At 40.3% G+C, this 20,200-nt stretch overlaps 1 protein-coding gene across 1 annotated transcript in view; it reads left to right on the forward strand.

Annotated features, from left to right (window-relative positions):
* LOC149207368 (heat shock protein 90-5, chloroplastic-like) overlaps positions 1 to 19,711 on the forward strand; it is a 79,697-nt gene extending 59,986 nt beyond the window's left edge. The window contains exons 15-18 of the mRNA XM_089395700.1: positions 18,046 to 18,220; positions 18,297 to 18,402; positions 18,950 to 19,039; positions 19,151 to 19,711. Coding sequence (XP_089251826.1) covers positions 18,046 to 18,220; positions 18,297 to 18,402; positions 18,950 to 19,039; positions 19,151 to 19,378 — 599 coding nt within the window. The 3' untranslated portion in view covers positions 19,379 to 19,711. The remainder of the gene's footprint in view (positions 1 to 18,045; positions 18,221 to 18,296; positions 18,403 to 18,949; positions 19,040 to 19,150) is intronic.
* The last annotated feature ends 489 nt before the right edge of the window (positions 19,712 to 20,200 follow it).

Below are 20,200 nucleotides of genomic sequence, written 5' to 3' on the forward strand. Positions count from 1 at the left end.
GGAGACAAGGGTGATTGAGAGAGACAAGCCCTCAAATGGAAATGAACCTACTGCTTTCTCCACTCATGCAAAGAAGAAAAATAATGTTGGTCCAAGGAGACAGGGACAAGGATTCAAGCAGGGATTCAAAGAAGGAAGAAAAAGAAGGTGCTTCAATTGTAATAGCTTCGACCATTATGCTAGAGAGTGTCCTCACAAGAAGAATTCTCCAAGGGATGATGATGACAACAACAACTTCAAAGGCACTGGCGATCAAAGGAACAACAAGTTCAACAATAAAGGAAAAAGGAATGCTCCCGTTGCTCGATATGGAAATGGTCGACCTCCCAAAAGATCAAGAAATTCCAGGTATGAGGAAAGGAACGTTGTAGAAAAACAAAAGGAATTTTATCTTATTTCCGCTTTATTTATTGGATCTCCTCTGGATATGTTGGATCATTGGTTGATTGATAGCGGAGCCTCAAGGCACTTCACTGGGTACAAAGAGCCCCTCTCAAATTTGATTGAGGAGAAGATTAATTTGGAGATCATACTTGGAGACAATGCCACCTACCCCGTGAAAGGGATAGGTACTGTCACTCTTCACTTGAATCAAGGTCAAACCATTAATCTACAAGAAGTATTGTATGTGCCTGATTTGAAGAAGACCCTGGTGTGTATTTCTGCGATGGGAGATAAAGGCTTCAAGGTAGCATTCATTGATGGAAAGGTACATATTTGGCAAAGAAACCCTAAAGATGCATTCACAATTGGATTTAGGGTTGATGGTCTCTGTCAAGTTGGAGGAAGTCCTTTGGGAGACTTGACTTGCGATCCTTCACTTCAATCTGAATTATGGCATCGAAGATTTGCAAACCTTCATTATAAAGCCTTACGTGGGGTAAAGAAGATGGTCACATGTATGCTCGAGTTCAACATGAATCATTAAGGAGTTTGTCAGGGTTGTGCAATTCGGAAACTTACAAGGGGACCATTTCCTTCAAGTGAAAGCCAAATTACCGATATTCTTCAATTGGTCCATTTTGACCTATCTGGTATGTTCACTGTAGCATCATTAGGGGGATACTTATACAATGCAATTTTTGTGGATGACTTCACTCGCAAAACATGGATCTATTTCTTGATGAAAAAGAATGAAGTGTTCAAACGGTTCCGTTCTTGAAAGCCTTGGTGGAGAATCAAACAGGGAAGAAGATCAAAATATTGATGACCAACAATGGAACTGAATATGAATCAAATGAATTCAATGACTTTTGAAGAGAAGCTGGCATTAAGAGGGAGACAACCGTTCCATACACTCCTGAGCAAAAATGGAGTTGCTGAAAGGAAGAATCAAACAATTATGGAAGCCACCTGCGCCATTCTCCATGATCAAGGTCTATTGAAGTTCTTATGGGGAGAAGTTGCCAACGCTGCGTGTATGTTCAAAATAGGAGCTCGCTTCAAGCACTGGATTTCAAGACACCCGAAGATGTTTCGTTGGTAAGAAACTTGTTGTTTCTCATTTTAGAATTTTTGGTTGTCTTGTGTATTTTCATGTGCGTAAAGAGAAAAGAAACAAGTTGGAAGCATTTGGGAAGAAAGGTACATTTGTGGGCTACAGTGAAAATTCAAAGACATATAGAATCTATGTGCGTGGTCAAAGAGACGTGGAAATAAGCCATGATGTCACCTTCGATGAAGACACTTCCCTTGGGAAAGCCAAAGATCTTCCCATTCCAAGGAAGGATAATGATGATGATGTAGAAAAGTAGGATGAACCTCTGACATATGAGCCTATGCCCGATGGATCCCATTGATCCACCTCCTGGTGATCCCTCTACCTCAAGGAAAAGACCTTTGTGGCTCAAAAATGCCCTCGAGATGCTGAAAGACATACTGCTCCAAGAGGGACATTTCATGAAAGTAAGACGCTGAACAGGTATCAAGGGTACTTAGATGTTATGAGTACTATTGTTCAATTTGAGCCATGTATGTTCGAAGAAGTCGTAAAGCACCAAGTCTGGAAGGGTGTGATGAATGAAGAGTATGAATCTATCATGAAAAATGATGTTTGGGATGTGGTGCCTAGACCGAAGGACAAGTCCGTAGATACCTCAAAATGAATATACAAAATCAAACATGGAGCAGATGGGAGTGCTGAGAAATACAAGGCCAAGTTCGTTGCTTGAGGCTTTTCTCAAAAGGAAGGAGTGGACTATGACGAGATATTTGCACTGGTTGTCTGATATACCACTATCCAATCTATTATTGCTCTCGCTTCCACTCAAGGATGGAGCTTGTTGTCTCTCGGATTGTACAGGGACCGCGACAACTGCTCAGGTCGGGGGATGTCACTCTGATATCCGCCCACTCCATTCTTGCTGTCTTCGGACAACAGACTATGGGGGTAGTCACTATGTAATGAGGTGAAGGAAAACAAGTTGGGAACCAACTTGTTTGGGAGACACGAATAAGTGGCCTAGTTACTTGGTTAAATTTAGCAAGATTAATGATTAGATTAGATTTTAAATATGAGATCAGTGCCTTAATAAAGTCACGATTCTTGCTTATGGTAAATTGAAACCAAGTGACCAGATGGACACTCGCTGCTTGAATGATTGACTAACCTCTATGATGTCCAAGTCTTAGGACCTATGTGAGGTGCAGTGATCTTGGTTAATTTTAATTATATGCCTAATCTAATTACGACCTTCCCTTAACTATTTTGAAGCTGGGCTCCAAGGTAGGTTGTTGGAAGAAGGCCAACAGGAAGCAGGCTGGGGCTTGATTAATAATACCTTCTGTTGTGCTCCTATACTTCGGTGCCTCCGGCATTGCAGAGATTGTGGCTCTGACAATTGCAAGGTCACCGTGTTAACCATTGAAGAGTTGCCAGGCCCCTCAAGTTAGGTGAGAAGGGTTGCCCTAGATCTATATCAACCTAGCTTATGCTAGGAGGTAAATTTTTAATGTAGGCTAGATCCTAGAATGCTTATGCAAGATGATGAGTGAAATTATCTTGAATTAAGATTGTTGTGTTACTTAAAGTACTTAGTGTGAATAATCTTAAAGCCAGAGTACTTAACAATATTGAGATAACAATCTTAACAAGATAAATGCTGAAAGATACAAGTGCAAACTTCACAAGATATTCTTCAAGATGTTAGACTACTTATCATTTAACCACAAGGCTATGATATGCCAATATTCAACAATATTCAATACTTAAGATGAGCCAAATATCGCTATTGGAGTTAACCAATGGAAACTTAGATGTCCAAAACAAGATTAAGAATGATCTTATCACTTCAATGGCAATTATTAAGAGGAACATTAAATCAACAAGATACCAAGGTGATCAAGAGACTTATTGCCAACACAATTTATGATTTGAGTGCTTTTAGGTGAGTGAGCTTATTGGATGTGAAATATAAGTACATAAACTCACAAGAACAACACAATGTTAGCCACTTTCACCACATAAATGCTAGGAACAAGTAACAACAAGATATAGAGCTATGAAAACAATTATGTACTTTATGTTCCTATGATCCTTTTATGAGCAACAATTGACTATTATGACAGTAGTAAGTAAATGGGAAATTTCAAGTCCATATGCTTGCCCGATGTTATAAGAAGCAACCCGCAACCCAATCGCCAAACAAACTTAGCTAACTGAAAAATTAGGTGAATTAGCCCCTTTGAAATGTATTTTTCAGAGATATTTCAGATTTGAGTTATAAATTACAACAATAAATAAACCACAGATCAACAAGCTAATGAGGTCTAGGAACAGTGTCAAAATTGCCTAAAAATAGAAAAATTCACCGAAAAGTGAAAATTTCTAGTTTTAAGCCCTCTTTAAGTGTGTGATTAAGAAATTGCAGCTCTGAAATCTTCAGTTATGCAGTAAATTCCAGCAAGCATAAAATTAGATCTAGGCTAGATCTAAGGTGCCCATGTGGCCAAAATTTAAGAAAATCAATATTTAGCAATTATTGAGCAATTTTGACTATTTAACATGTGATTTAGGGCTTAATTATTACTGATTTGATTGTTGTAATAAAACAGAGATAAAACTAGGGTTTCGAGGTCAAACCCTAGGCCAAAGGCCTTGTAGATTCTTTGGTCAAAACTTGCTGAAACTTTGGGATCATGTGGCCACTTGAAAAATAGAACTTTTGAGTCCTAAAACTTGCAAAACCACCAAGTGCTTTAGTCCAGAAAATCAGAGAAGGATCTAGGGTAGGTTAGGGCCAAGGAGGGCCAACACCAAGCCCAATAGGGCTAGCATTGGGCTGAAAAGTGCCAAGGAGAGTCAGCGCTAGAAGGGAGAGGCCTTAGAGGACCTAATGGCTAAGGGAGAGGCCCTAAAAAGGGCTCTTGTGGGCCCACAAGGGCCATGACCTAGGGTGAGAAGGAGGCTGAGGGCTTGGAGAGAGCCCTAATGCCCATGACCTAAGGCCTAGAGGCCTAGAAGGGTTGCGGTTAAGGGAAGAGAGGGGAGAAGAGGAGGGGCCTAGGAAGGAAGGAGGGTCGAGGAGGGCTAGTGGAGGAGGGTCGAGAGGAAGGGGGGCCGAGGAAAGGAAGGCTGAGGGGAGGAGAGGCCCGCGACAGGCCTAGGAAGTGAGGCCATAGCCCCCAAGGCTCATGGCTAGCCTTAGAGAGGCTAGAAACCCTAACATGGAGGGCCAAAGGAGAGACGCTGAGGGTTTGCATGGGAAAGCTGGGGTTGGAAGCCCTGAAAACTGTGAAACCCTGCTCAATTTTTTTTTTTGGTGCTTCAGCTCTTCGATTTTTTGAAAATTCCTTTGTGGGTAGCCTTGCAAATTTTTCAAGAGAATAGATCTTACCCTTAAGGGCTTGGATCTAGTTCTACTTCAGCTTGATCCCTTGATCCAACCTCCAAAAATGGAAAATACCTATGTTGCACACGTTCACGAACCCATTGGTGGGGTTCTTGAACCCATCTTGGGTTCTTCTTCCCCAAGTACTAGATTCAGGTATGGGTGCTTTTGAGAAGAACCCATAAAACCAGTTTCTTCTATGGAGAACTGGGTTCTTCAAAAAAATTTGGGTTCTTTTGTCTTGATAGGGACGACGAACCCTGATGATGGGTACTTGAAACACTAAAATTGGGCTCTTTGGGGTTCGTGCAGTCCAATTTTAGACCAAAAATTTAAATAATTTTTCTTATTGAAATTTAAAATTTAAAATTAATAAAAGTTAAAACTTAAAATTAAAAAAAATTATTGAATTGTAAAACCTAAAGGCTAAGTCTATTTGCATTTAGTTTCTCGTTCACCCTTCGACAACTTCGTTCACCCTTGTGGCAGTGGATGAGCATTTGACGAGAGGGGAGGCATTCGTATGTGTAGGGATTGTTCGACGACCCTATTCACCCTTTGACGTCTATAGAGGACGAGCATTCAACAGGAGGGGAGGCATTCATATGGCAGGGACTGGAGGTTTCCTCCATAGAGACGCTGACGCTATGCATTCGTTGGTGTATGTGCAGGGATTGGGACTTGACACCAACGCCGATGCCGACACCTTGAGAAGAGTTCACTGGTCTGCTAGTTAGTAATTTTTGTTCTTGGTTTTACACATTATCACATCCCCTCTCTTTGCGTCAGAATTATTTATCCCTTAGGAGTAAGATGGAGTAAGGCAATCTAATGCTGCATCTCCTTTATAGACCTATCTGCATCATCTACTTTTACAAAAAGTTTAGAAGGCCAAGTTATCATGCTTCAAATTTTGATGATAAAACCTTGTGAAACAAACTCTACAATTTTTATACGCTTCAGTTAATTCCTTCACTTAAAGGGACAATGCATTTATGCTTGTTTCTTTCATCTACCAATGGTGAATTTGGAGAGAATTTCAATGTTTAAAGTTTTAAACTAACCTCTTCTTATGAAAAAATATGGTTAATCTGCTAAGCAGATCCCCCACACTTAATCTTAAATGATATCTTATTTGACTTGCATTCACTTGCTTCAAGCTTGCATTTCCTTACATTTCAAAAATTGACTTTAAAGTTTATACTTTGCAGAATTTGTACAATTTCCTCGTTTTGTGGAGTTTCATCTTGTTAATTTTAGGTATGTTCTATGCTTAGAGCAATTTATTTCAATTTTCACAGTGAGCTCAATATCTTTTCCAGATTAGCAATCACATCAACATTAAAGTAAACTGCAGATAGAACATAAACACAAATCGCAGAAGACAAGCCAAGACAAGAGGACACAAAATGTGGCTCTAGCTAGGGACAAACCTCAATGTGGGGAAACCCTTGATCAATTCTTCTTTTATGTTCTTCAATAGTTTAGCAGAGAGAGAGAGAGATAGTACGTTTACAACAGAAGTCAACACTTTGACTTATCTAGATAAGAGCATAGGTCATCTCTAAGAAGATGATACATGAGATTAGTTGAAGACATGATGCTTCAACTGATTGTCCAAGGTGACTTCTTCACCTATCATTGTGCTGCATTTTGTCATCACGCTGCACCTCACCGTGCTGCACCCATCATCACTCTGCTGCATCTCATCATGCTTCATTAATCATGATTGTACTCATCACTGTATTGTATTATGTGCCATTGTTGCACCATGTTGCCATACTGACCTATGTGCTGGTTGCATCTTGCTTGCTTGTTGTCCTTTGCATGCTAGCTGTCCCTTGCATGCTCGTTGTAAGATTGCATGCTTGGTGTATTTGCTGCTAAGTACCATACCACTGTCCCAATGTTAGTTAGTTGTCCCTTGCATCTTTCTCTCCTTCGGAGATAGATGCTCTGGCTGTTTCGACAATTTCGGTTCTCGGCAGTTTTGCAGTTCCAACAATTCCAGCTATTCCCGGCAATTTCGACTTTTTCCGGCAGTTCCGGTAGTTCCTGGCAGTTCCGGCAGTTCTCGACAGTTCCGACAGTTCCGGAAATACCCGATAGTTCACGCAATTCCGGCACTTTCGGCTTTTCCCGACAGTTCTGGCTTTTCCTGGCTGTTCTCGACAGTTCTGGTAATTTTGACAGTTCAGGCTTCTGCCCTTTGGATTAGGGCAGGTTTATCCCTTAGGATCTCTCCTCCTATTAAAACCGAAAGACAAGTAGAGAGGAAGAGATTCCAAGTGTGTTGAAATGACTTGAAGGCCACCTCGATTTATACTAAAACGTTGAGCACAAGTGGGGTTTATTTGGTTGCTGGCCGATCTTGATGAATTGTCCCATAACACAAATAAATTCATATCTCCATGAATACTTATCGGAATCGGATGATCTTTAGATCAAACCTACATCTCTCGATGAGAGGGATGCAAGAAAAATATCAGCTTCCATTAATAAGATGACCCACATGGATTTTGGCCCTAGTTGCCAATTTTAACACTCCTCAACTAGGGAGAACTCCATTCGCTGATCCATATGTCCGACTGTACTATCTCTGCCATCAGTGCCCTGCACTGCTCTGCTTTGCTGAGCTCTGCTGAACCATGAAGAAGAAGAATTGATTGAGAATGTCTCATACCATTCTCTATTGACCCGAAGTCAGTTTCATCTAAAGAGAGTGTGGCACATCACTCTTACTGGCTCGAAGTCATTTTTATTGATCCCAGATCAATATCACAAGAGAGTGTCTCAAACCACTCATATTGATCCCAGATCAATGGAGGTCATCCTAGAATAGGGAGTACGGTAGATAGATCGATGCGTCCATTGATAGTACTACTATGGTCCCTAATCCCATTTCCCTGCTCATTGATCAGATGAGAGGTACTTCCCATGAGTCCCAGACTGCATGGGTAGGATGCCTCGACAGGAGAACTAATCATCCTGTCCATAGGAGAACGAATCATCCTGCCCCATAGTCGCCACGGGAGAAGTAATCATCTCGGCCCATAAGAGAACTAATCATCCCGTTTCACAGTTGCCACGGGAGAACTAATCATCCCGGCCCACCGGAGAACTAATCATCCTGTTTCACAGTTGCCATGGGAGAACTAATCATCTCGGCCCACAAGAGAACTAATCATCTTGTTCCACAGTTGCCACGGGAGAACTAATCATCCGGCCCACAGGAGAACTAATCATCCTGTTCCACAGTTGCCACGGGAGAACTAATCATCTCGACCCATAGGAGAACTAATCATCCTGTTCCACAGTTGCCACAGGAGAACTAATCATCCCGACCCACATGAGAACTAATCATCTTGTTCCACAGTTGCCACATGAGAACTAATCATCCTATCCCACACGAGAACTAATCATCTTGTTCATTAGTTGCCATGGGGTAACTAATCATTCTATTCCACAGGTTCCACGGGAGAACTAATCATCCTGGCCCACAGGAGAACTAATCATCTTGTTCGACAGTTGCCACAGGAGAACTAATCACCCTGGCCCATAGGAGAACTAATCATCCTGTTCCATAGTTTCCACGAGGTATCACAGGGGAAGGTTGAACCTGTCATCTTGTACATAGCGCACCACCAGGGGAGGGTAAGTCGCCCTGTGGTCATATGTTTCTCCAGTAAGTACGCCAAGCCCCCAGAGCTCCCAGAGCTCAATGCATGCAACATGCAGGATCCTTATAAGGTCTCTCAACGACTCCAAGTCATTCGAAAAAATCAAAGATTTCACCTTTTGCCCGGGGCTTTGACAAAATGTCTGCGACCTGTACATCAGTGTCAATGCGATGGAGCCTCCACTCTCATCGACTTACCATATCCCAGATAAGGTAGTATTTGATGTCTATCTGTTGGAGCAATCATCGAATACAAGATTCTTCAATTATCGAATCCCCCCTCTAGTTGTCACAGAGAATCACAATGGTATTCATCATATGTACAAACAACTCACTTAAGAGCTTCTGCAACCATGCAGCTTCACACGAGATCATACTCATAGCTATGTATTCGGTCTTGGCAGTGCTTATAGCAACTGACTTTTGCTTCCTGCTCATCCATGATATCGAAGCAGAATCCAAAGAGAACCAACATTGAGAAGTGCTCTAATGATCCTCCAAACTGCCTACCCAATTAGCATTCGAATAATCATGCAGCTTCATATTTCCTGTAGTGTATCTCAATCCATGAGAGATTGTGCCCCGAAGATATCTTAAAAGATTCTTGTCACCAATCCAGTAAGGCTCAACCAAATATGAGCTCACCATGCTAACTGCAAAACATGTGTCCGGATAGATGTTCACCATGAACATCAATGCAAATGAGTTTATGAAACTCAGAGGCATTTCCCAAATCTGGTCCGGCATCACCACCATATAACTTTTGAAAGTTGATCCTCGAGGTAGTCACGGGCTTGCAGTTTAGCATTCCATATCTAGAATCCAACTCCCTCTTACTTCTGCAAGTGAGAGGGTCTGCACCTGTTAGAAATAGGTTGTTTTTCGGAAGTTGCTAGTATGAGAGGTCTATCACCCACAACCTTCAAACAATGGATTGGATCGGCTTCACTTTTAGTGAATCTTTGCTTCATCAGACAGCTATCAATCTTCTCATATTAGGCCCGGGGTGTTTTGCTTCAAGTCATAGAGGGATTTTTTTCATCTGTATACATGAGATTCCCAATCATGAATCTCAAACCTCTCGGGTTGTTCCAAATCTGTGGACCTACTACATGAGGGGAATGATCCCCTTGTAAGATTTTCATTCGGTACATCTCAGACATGTACTTTAATGCTTTTCTTGAATTCAGGCATCCCTGTCATCATTTGACTCACATCGGGTAGGGTCCCATAATAAGTAGACCTCCGGTGCTATAGATGAGATATGTCAATTGACATGATCTCCAATGGACTATCTTGCAACTTGATACAAATTTCCAACCTTGAACCCATGAGAAAAAGCATCTTTGAAAATTCTATTTTTTAACATGTACTTTTCCATCGATGAATGCCACCCTGAAACCTTTGACTTCCATTTCCGAGATGGACACCAGGTTCTTCTTGCGATTAGGTACATAAAACAGATTCTTGTAAATGAATGGAGTTACCCTCATTCAATTAAGGCGTAACATTCCCTACACCCTTTTCGGGATATGTGGCATCGACTCTAAGTATAATCCCATGGCTGTTTTTGTCTCTACCAAATTCGATAGAGCACCCTTCTATCCGATGAGGTGCCTTGAAGCACTATGATCAATAAGCCAGATTTCCAAAGAATTTGAAGGAGAGGGCCAATACAAGATAATGCTTCTTTATCTTATCAGAAACAACATTTGATTCTTCAAACCCGAGGTTCCTTGCTTTCTCTGAAGAGTTGGTCGTTTCCTTGATGACTTGCATTACCTGTCATTCCTCTGATCATTGAAGATGTCCCTGGAATAATTGTTATCATCATCAAGTGATGTGTCCCTACCTCAGACACTCCTTTGCATAATGGTCGAACTTATTGCAGTCAGGGTATCTGCCTTTCCTTCCACCCTTAGGTCCGGACTTCCCAATGAAGTGATCTTTAGGTAGGCCATCAGAAACTTCCGTTGTGCCATTCTGATAATATTCTCTGCTTCAACTTCACCCTTGGTGAATTTGAAGAGGGATGAGGAATCCATTGATCCTTTTTTCCTTTCCCAATTATCTTCGGTGATTGCTCTTTCACTCTTGCTTGGGCATTGTCTTCACTTCAGCTCTGATACCATGTTAATTTTAGGTATGTTTTATGCTTAGAGCAATTTATTTCAATTTTCACAGCTAGCTTAATATCTTTTTCAGATTAGCAATCGCATCAGCATTAAAGTAAACTGTAGATAGAACATAAACATAGATCGCAGAAGACAAGCCAAGACAAGAGGACACAAGATGTGGTGCTAGCTAGGGACAAACCCCAATGTGGGGAAACCCTTGATCAATTTTCTTATATGTTCTTCAATAGTTCAACAGAGAGAGAGAGATAGTACGTTTACAACAAAAGTCAACACTTTGACTTATCTAGATAAGAGCATAGATGATATCTAAGAAGATGATACATGAGATCAGTTGAAGACATGTTGCTTTAAGTGATTCTCCAAGGTGACTCCTTCAGCGATTGTTGTGTTTCATTTTGTCATCATGCTGCACCATGTTGCACCCATCATCAATATGCTGCATCTCATCAAGCTTCATTAATCATGACTGTACCCATAACTGTACTGCATTATGTGCCATTGCTGCACCATGTTGCCATACTGACCTATGTGCTAGCTGCATCTTGCTTGCCTGTTGTCCCTAGCTTGCGTGTTGTCCCTAGCATGCTTGTTGTCCTTTGCATGCTTGTTGTCCTTTGCATGCTTGCTGTTGCATGCTAGTTGTAACATTGCATGCTTGGTGTATTTGTTGCTAAGTACCATACAATTGTCCCAATGTTAGTTAGTTGTCTTTTGCATGTTGCTCTCCTTCGGAGATAGATGCTCTGGCTGCTTTGACAATTTCGGCTGTTCCCGACGATTCTGGCAATTTTGGCTATTCCCGGCAGTTTCGGCAGTTCCCGACAATTCTTGGCAGTTCTTGGCAATTCCGGATTTTGCCCTTTTTGTCAGCTTTCCCAGCAGTTTCGGCTATTTCCGGCAGTTTCGGCTATTCCCGGCAGTTTCGGCTATTCCGGGGAATTTCGGCAGTTTTCGACAATTCCACCAATCCTGACAATTCCAGCGTTTCTTGGCAGTCCTGGCAATTTTGGCTTTTCTCGGCAGTTCCGACTTTTCCTGACAGTTCCGGGCAGTTTCGAGAGTTCCGGCAATTCCGACTTCTTCCCTCTGGATTAGGGTAGCGTTATCCCTTTGGATCTCTCCTCCTACTAAAACCCAAAGACAAGTAGAGAGGAAGAGATCCCAAGTGTGTTGAAATGACTTGAAGGCCACCTCTATTTATACTAAAACGCTGAGCACAAGTGGGGTTTATTTGGTTGGTCGCCGACCTTGATGAATTGTCCCATAGCACAAATAAATTCATATCTCCATGAATAGTTATCAGAATCGGTTGATATTTAAATAAATCGTACACCTCTCGATGAGAGGGATCCGAGAAAAATATCAGCGTCCATTAATAAGATGACCCACATGGAGTTTGGCCCTAGTTGCCAATTTTAACACATCTTTTATCCAAATTTTGTGAAATTTTAATTCTTACAACCTACCAAATCTGTACAATCTTCTCAAGACTGAATACGTTGATGCAATCCTATTTTGACCTGTATCAAAAAACAATTGGGTCCAAAAATGTGGGCTACTTTTCCTTGTTATATAACCTTTTAACATTTTTTTGTTTGCTTGTGGGGTTTTCACACAAATTCTAGCTTAGTCTCTCATTAACAATATTTTGCTTTCAAATTTTGCATTTTTTTTCTCATTTGTGGTAAGACTTTTCTCTATTCATATTATCCATTTCAGTTTTAATTTTTCATACCTCTCTCCAACTTTATTGCAAGTTTTTCCATATCCATCTCAACTATTTGTGGACTCTTTGCATGTTTTCTTGCAGATTTTTGTTTGGTTGTTTTTTTTAACTGTCTAGTAGCCTACTACTTGTACCATAAATGTGGCTTCTTGTTGTCCATTTGGCATTCACTGTTTAACCTCCTTTAACATAAATTTTACTTTGAAATTTGTTAGACACATTCAAATTGTCTTCAAAAATTTGCAAAATAAAACTGTCTTCATCAAATCCATAATATCCACTTTGGAAATATGTGGATAGGCAAAAACCTCCAAAGGGTGCTGGGGGACAACAACAACAAAATGCAGTTTCTGTCAGCTTGAATGGAAAGGGCGCTTTACTATAGTTAAAGCTCATTTTATGCAGATACCACGGAAGGTATCAATGCTGGCACTGGAGACCCAAATGATCCCACAAGACTCCCTAGTGCACAAAAAGAGCAACAAAACATTGATGGTAAGGCAGACAAGACAATCTCTAAGCCATGCCGCAATGTTGATGGAAATGATGAACTTCAATGAGGAAGAATTACTATCTGATGATGAAGTTCAAGTTGATGATGAGCATGTCTGTCATCTAGGGCATCAAAAAACACTACCATGAGGAGGGGCATCCTCATGGTTAGATTCCCTAAACTAGTGACAGTTTCCACAGTGATTGAGCAATAGGCTTGAGTGGAAGTTTAATGTGTGTTAGGTCAAAGAGTTTGACCAGAGCATGGATCAGTTGATGGGCAACTTGAGGAGGCCTTAGGAGTTGTTTGGAGAAGCCCACGTGGATTGTTGGGAAGCCTACCACGCAGCCAAGGTGACAACAAACACATGATATGAGAGGCAAGAGGACAACAAGAAGGAGAGTTGCAAATGTTACCTTGATGACAGTTGGATAGATGTCCTAAGTGAGGACATGATTGGCGCCCAAATTTGTGCAATAGCTCCTCTATTGCAGAAGCAAAGGGCAGTTGATGAGAAGTGTGTGGGTAGTCGTGTGTAAGGGTCTCCTAGGTGTGAGGATGCTCTAACTAGGTGCACATGCTACAACGTGGACTTGGTCACTCGTGGTCTGTTGGAGGGTAGCATGAGAGTGGACCAAGTGTGGATGAGATTCGGCACTTATGGTCCATTGGAGGACAACGTGATAGTATCCAAGTTGCGAGAGAGGTAGTTGTTGAGCTCAAAGGTTGACGAACCAGAGGAGCAGTTGTGGAGCCCGAGATTTGTGTGTGGAGAAAGACATCTAGCCCATGGGCAATCCTCCTAGCCCATGTTTATTGTTGATGGACATCTTGTAGTGATAGGTGGCAACCCTTTGTTCCTTATGTTGGTCGTCATCGGTGCAATGCAAGAAGACCATAGTGGGCTAAAGTCCCTGAGTAGCTGAGGAGCAGCAGTGGGTAGTTGAGATTTATTCACAAGTGGAGCTGTGAACAACTTGATAGGAGTCATGATGTGTTGTGGTCTTGATGGACGAAGGCACAACTAGAGAGCAATTTGAATAGCCGAGATTCAGTGGTTAGATGGATTTGGAGCATTGGCAGAGGCAGGGGTTGCAAATCGAGAGTCGAAGGACTGGGCAGGTACAGGGTATGACCGAGAGGAGTTGAGTGAGCATGCGACAACCAAATGGTGAGAGTATCTTGTTGATGGCGGATTGGTTGTCGATGGACTGACACCAAGCCATAGTTTGTATTTTGTACTCGTGGATGTATGAGGGCCATTATCCCTGGTACGCGAGCCCTAGACTGTTGTATTTTATGTTGTTTAATATAACGAAGTTGGGTTGAAAATTGTAAAAAGTTGCCTATATTCTGTGCATAGGAGATTTACTGCTATTTATATTCTATTGTGCAAAGTAGAATCGTTGAGATTCTTGGTTTGGTAGCGTAAGAGATTTTAAGACTCTAACCTAGACCTAAGGTCGTGGAAATTCAACACTCCAGAGATGTTCTGGTGGCAGTTGGTATCCTACTATGATAGAGGAGCCCAACAGTTAGACTGGAAGGAGATTATGAGTCAGTACTTTATCAAATTGGACATTTAGGAGATATTACTGTTGAAATATGTAATTAGGTTCGATCTTCATAATAACATATGTAATCATGATTTTATGTAATAAGAAAAATAAATTTGTTATTGTTTTCTTGAGGCATGGGTTTCATGCTCAATAGGAATTTATTTTATAGGTCAAGTTCCTATTGAGAGCATCTAGGGCTTATGAGTCATTGTTATGTATGAAAGACCCACTTGGGCATGTTACATATTGTAAGATGAATTTATTTAAGTCAAAGTCTAGTCAAAGAACTCTCCAAGACCAAGTCAAAATGCAAAGTACAAGTTGGCCTTCTCAACATCAAGTCGGCCTAAAATCATGGATGAGGAAGTCTATATATAGGAGGACTCGACCTCATTCTAGAATCATCAATCAAACTACAAAAGTTCGATCATCAAGGCAAGGAAGGGTCTCACATCAAGCGAAGAAGAAGAGGATTAGAGTAAGGATAAAATCGCTGTCTTTCAGATTTGTTTTAGGCTCATTTCCTCACATGTGTGGACTGCAACTAGGGCACAATCTCAGCTACAAAAGATTGAAATTACAGTTAGTCCAGGAAGGTGAATCAAGGGTGAAAGAAGTCTGAAATAACAAGCTGAATAGTCAAAGAAAGGAAGCCTACCTAAGCAAAGGAAAGAAGTCTCTAACATCCTCAAAATTGTCACACGTGAAAAGTACAGTCATTACAGTGAGCCGAGAATTGCGGTCAAGAAGGCTGAGAATTTCAGACAATTATTGCAGGGGTTGAAGGTTGAAGTTGAAGAAGAGATTGCAGAAGTTAACTTTGACTTGAGGCAAGTTTGACTTGGTCTTGGAGAGGTTCATTGTCAAGGGTCTAGGTCTTGGAATTCGTCAATTGAAGATTCTATAAGAAGAAGAATTCTATGGGTTTTCCTCTCAAGATTGGAGAGGTTTTGGCCCTGGCTGATTGCCTATATCTTGTGTCCTTTGTCTCATTGTTCTTTATGTTTTGGTAATTGTTTGATGAAGAGAACACAATATTAATCAAGCTAAAGAAGAACCTAATTAAGAAAAATAAAAAGTCTTCACAAGCAGTTATCATTATAGGATAAATCACCTTCACTTGTTGCCCCTAGATTTCTCAACAATTACTTCTAGCTAGGGGTACTACATAGTGGGACTGTTCGGACATTGGGGATGCTAGATTTCCTATTTGGCAGTGGGATCCCGGAATTGGTCTTGGCATCTAGATTTTGGATTCCATCTCAGTTATACAACATGGATTCTTTAGATTTTGTTGGGACCCTGGTATAGATGTATAAATTGCTTGAGGACAAACAATTTTGGGAAGGGAGGATTTCTAATGTCCCTTTTTTTTTGGACATTGGGAAAGGAGAGTATTTCATTACCTTGACTTGCAAACTAAATTTAATTACGGGCTATGAGAGAAATTATTAATTAAAAAGTGACCAAAGAAAAGAGAAATATTACAAGTCACTTTAATAGAAAAAGAAAAAGGCCCACGGTATTCAAATGACCCATGGTATTTTGATAGTCTATGACTATTAAAGGAGATGGGAGCTCACTCCTTAGGCATGCATTTGGATTATTGTTTTGTTGTTGTTGAGTTGAGTTCTTGAAGCTTGCTTGGGTGAGTGTGCACATTATGTAGAGGGTTAATTTCAGTGGTTAGTAGTCCACCCTAGTTGATCTAGTGAGGAGGGGTTTCGGTATTGAGAGATATACCCTAGCCACTCAAAGAGGAGGGATCAAATAAGATCCGCTCATTGGGCTTAATGTGGAGATCACAAGGATAGGTGAATTAGATCACTTGTGGGGGCATAATGTTGGAGGAGCTATTGTCATCCATTTAGATATTTTGTTGGTGTTTTAACAGGTTTTGATCCAGATTTGACATGTAATATCATATTCTAGTTAATAAAATAAGGACGAGTTTCTAATAAATATGGTCTATGTTTTTCTTGCTAAGTTTTTGCAAAAATGGCATGGTGTTATTTAAATTTGCGGTAAATTTTCTAAAGAATTATGTGTTGGGCATTGGATAATCCAAAATTATTTGTGTAATTTTTTTAAAGAATTATGTGTTGGGCATTGGATAATCCAATTCTCCTTGTGTTTCGTGACATGTGCATATCCGCCTCTTGGGGATCTGGTAATTCTAGCTATTCGTTTGTTTACTGACACCGTGGGTTTTGGTGTAACGACAATCATGATTCCAACAAGTGGTATCAAAGCCAAAGGTCTTGAGTTCAAAACACCCGCAGCTCATGCTAGGGGGAGATTGCTGGGTATTGGATAAGCCAATACTTACCTTGTGTTTCACGACATGTGCTTAACTGCATCTCGGGGATCCGTTAACATGCATTTGTTTACTAGCACCTTCAGGATTTGGTTTAACGGCCATTGTGATTCCAACATTCTGAAGAGACGATTTATCAAAATTTTAGAAAATAATTAATTACATTGTTCTTGCCAACGGGGTTGATTCCAACATTCTGAAGAGAAGATTTATCAAAATTTTAGAAAATAATTAATTACATTGTTCTTGCCAACGGGGCCTGTTTACCTTCGATACGTTGTGCGTAATACTGATAGTTGTTCCTCGATAGTACTGCAATGAGCCATGACAGTTTTCCTTTTGACCACTATAGCTGTTTTATTTTCAATTACCCACTTTTTCAACTACCGGGTTATGGTATTTCATATTCCTGGTCTTCTTTTCCACAATTGGAAAAAGTCTTCATTCTGTCTGTCCACGTGGTCCACTACCTATCTTCTTGAGATTGGCCACGTATACACGTACGCTGTCCAACTATGTAAGTTCAATCCCTTTCTTTTTCATTTATCAAAATGCTCTTATTGGATACAACTTTTCATAGTCACTTCATTGACACCCATTTAGTACCTCCTTTTACATAAGTGACTGGTGATTTACTATCCATTAACGTCTTGGTACCTTTATTGACCTCACAAGTTGGACTTGCTTACCTTTGATACTTCGTGCATTCTAACGATAGTTTTTCACTGATTTCACAAGTTGGACTTCGTTACCTTTGATACTTAGTGCTTTTTAACGATAGTTTTTCACTGATCTCTCAAATCCTTTATATCATCTTGAAATATGCGCCCTCCTAGTTTACAGATGCAACCTCACGACCCAATTCAGCCTTCTGTCATATGCTTGTCCACGATTTCTGATGCCTTTACCTCAGAGCTCAGTTCCTGGGGAGTTTCTTGGAACCTTAACCTTCTTTGTTCCATCTGACAATATCATTTTCCTCGTAATACTTCACATACCTGCAATCTGTCCCTACAGCTTGATGGTGATGTTGATGTGTCACATGGGCTTGAGATTCAGAATGTTCGTCATTGTGAGGTTGGTTGGCTTGTGTTAGGTTGCATGGCAAATGATAAGTTTTGAACCATTTAAAGATGTATTTTTTGGCAGACATTTCTCTTATATTAGCTTTTGTATAGTGCTAGATGGTCATCTTAGTTATTATTTAACTGCATGTTGCAAGTTTGACTTTACTGATGAATGGTTTGTATTGCTTGTGAAAATAAAGTAAATTCTTTGAGCAATTTTTTGAATTTGTGCCACAGGTGATTTGGACGAAGTGAAGGACAGAGAAGCCGAGAAGGAATATGCTGTACTTTGTGACTGGATGAAGCAACAATTGGGAGATAAAGTAGCAAAAGTTCAAATATCAAAGCGCTTAAGCTCATCCCCGTGTGTGCTTGTTGCAGGAAAGTTTGGGTGGTCAGCAAACATGGAAAGGTAATTTGATTACTTATAAAGTACAATGGAATATTAGTTACATTCATTTTTATTGACATATTAGTTGCTTTTGAAGGCTTATGAAGGCACAGACTCTGGGTGATACGTCTAGTCTGGAGTTTATGCGTGGAAGACGAATCTTAGAGATAAACCCAGATCACCCAATCATCCAAGATCTCAATGTAAGTTTGCCGTTTGTCTGTGTTCTTCTAAGATATATCAATGGAGTCTGCCCTTTGTCCATATAGTTACTTTTCTCATTACGTAGAATGCTAATTTACAAATGCGCAATGTTTAACTTTGGGTTTCAGTCTATTAATCTACATTGGATGCATTATTTGGTGTATTCCTCTTTATGAAATTCAAATGGGGTTACTGACCTGCTAAATTAAAATATGAATGTCAATTTGGCATATTTTAGGATAATATAGGATTGATTATATATACAAATTGTTAGTTAAATATCACTCTGTTAAGCTGGAACAAGCATGATGATGCCTGGGCATTTTCAAAACAACGTCAGGGATGCTGATATTATACATTAGTGATCCAGAATTGATGTGTAAATACTATTTTCTGTAAAACCAAACCAAATCAATCATAGTACCACACTTATAATTAGGCATTTGACATTTTGGACCCTTTGCCCATTCGTTTTATAGATTTTCGATGCAGAGAGTCAAGTTTAATTTTGGATTTAATTCTTCTGTTTGCTTTGTTTGTCTCTAGGGTGCATGCAAGGATGCTCCTAACAATCCTGAAGCTCAGAGGGCGGTTGAACTTTTATATGATACTGCACTGATATCTAGTGGATTTGTTGTAAGTGTTCAACTTCTTGATGAATTGGGTTAAAGTTTATTAGTCATGATATGTTTACAAAGATTTTGTAGAACCTAACCGTGGCTGCCTTTTGTCATTGTGACTTAATAGCCTGAGAATCCAGCTGAGTTAGGTGGAAAGATTTATGAGATGATGGCTATGGCACTTGGTGGAAGATGGAAAAGCGAGGAATCAGAAAGTGCGGAATTTAAACCATCAGAAAGTGTGGAGGCAGAGGAAAGTGAACCATCCTCTGAAGCAGTAGCTGGAGAAGCATCAGAAGCAGAGATAGTTGAGCCATCTGAAGTACGAACTGAGAGTGATCCTTGGAAGAATTAAGAAAATTCACATGCGAGCTTTGCAGGCTGAAGGATTAGATTCTTGCGATCATGTAAATAATGATTTCTTGTCTGATTGGTTTAGCTGCGGTACGGGAGTTACAAATAACTTCTTCTGTATTTTCAAGGATTTTCACAGTTTGACGAAAGATTAAAATACAAAAGCATGGAAACACTTGAAAAGGGAGATAGTTGAGGTAGGATGTTTCATAACAGGCATGGACATGTTAATGGACATGCTGCAGATTTCTAGTGCATGATCTATAGAATGTTGAACGTTAAAAATTTCATAATGCTGGTTGCTTCTGCAAAAAATGGTGGCAGAGTTATTTTTTTTGCGTGTGCATTGCACAAACATTTCTCTCTTTAATTTGCGTTGAGTTGTGTATCAATGACGTGGGTAACTTGCTGAATTGCCCTGGTCTGGCATTTTGGTTAAGGATCCATATCCACAGGTAGTTGGTCTTTTAACTTTTTGGGTTTACACACTGAGGTAAGGGTGATGATAAGTTCATTTTATATGGACACCAATCTAGATTTCCATCAAAACTTGGGTTTAGTATCCACTTTAAGTTGCTAAGTTCAAGAAGACATATTTTGACTAGGTACTCATGGCCCATGCCTAAGTGGGACGAGATCTGCAATCTCGAGCTTGCAACCTCCAGGCACATATGAAACTCGGTTAGAGATGGATCTGGGCTACTTGAATGACAACAAAAATCTCGAGTCTATGTCCCGCAAATTCAGAGTCTTGACTCTCAAATCCAGTGTGGTCATTTTTAACATTTGGAAAAACTTATTAATTTTAATTATTCATATACGA

Source organism: Pinus tabuliformis, chromosome 1_2 (genome assembly GCF_031772625.1).
Source record: "Pinus tabuliformis cultivar Carrire ecotype Pingquan chromosome 1_2, CPIR1, whole genome shotgun sequence".
In the NCBI taxonomy this organism is placed as follows: domain Eukaryota; kingdom Viridiplantae; phylum Streptophyta; class Pinopsida; order Pinales; family Pinaceae; genus Pinus; species Pinus tabuliformis.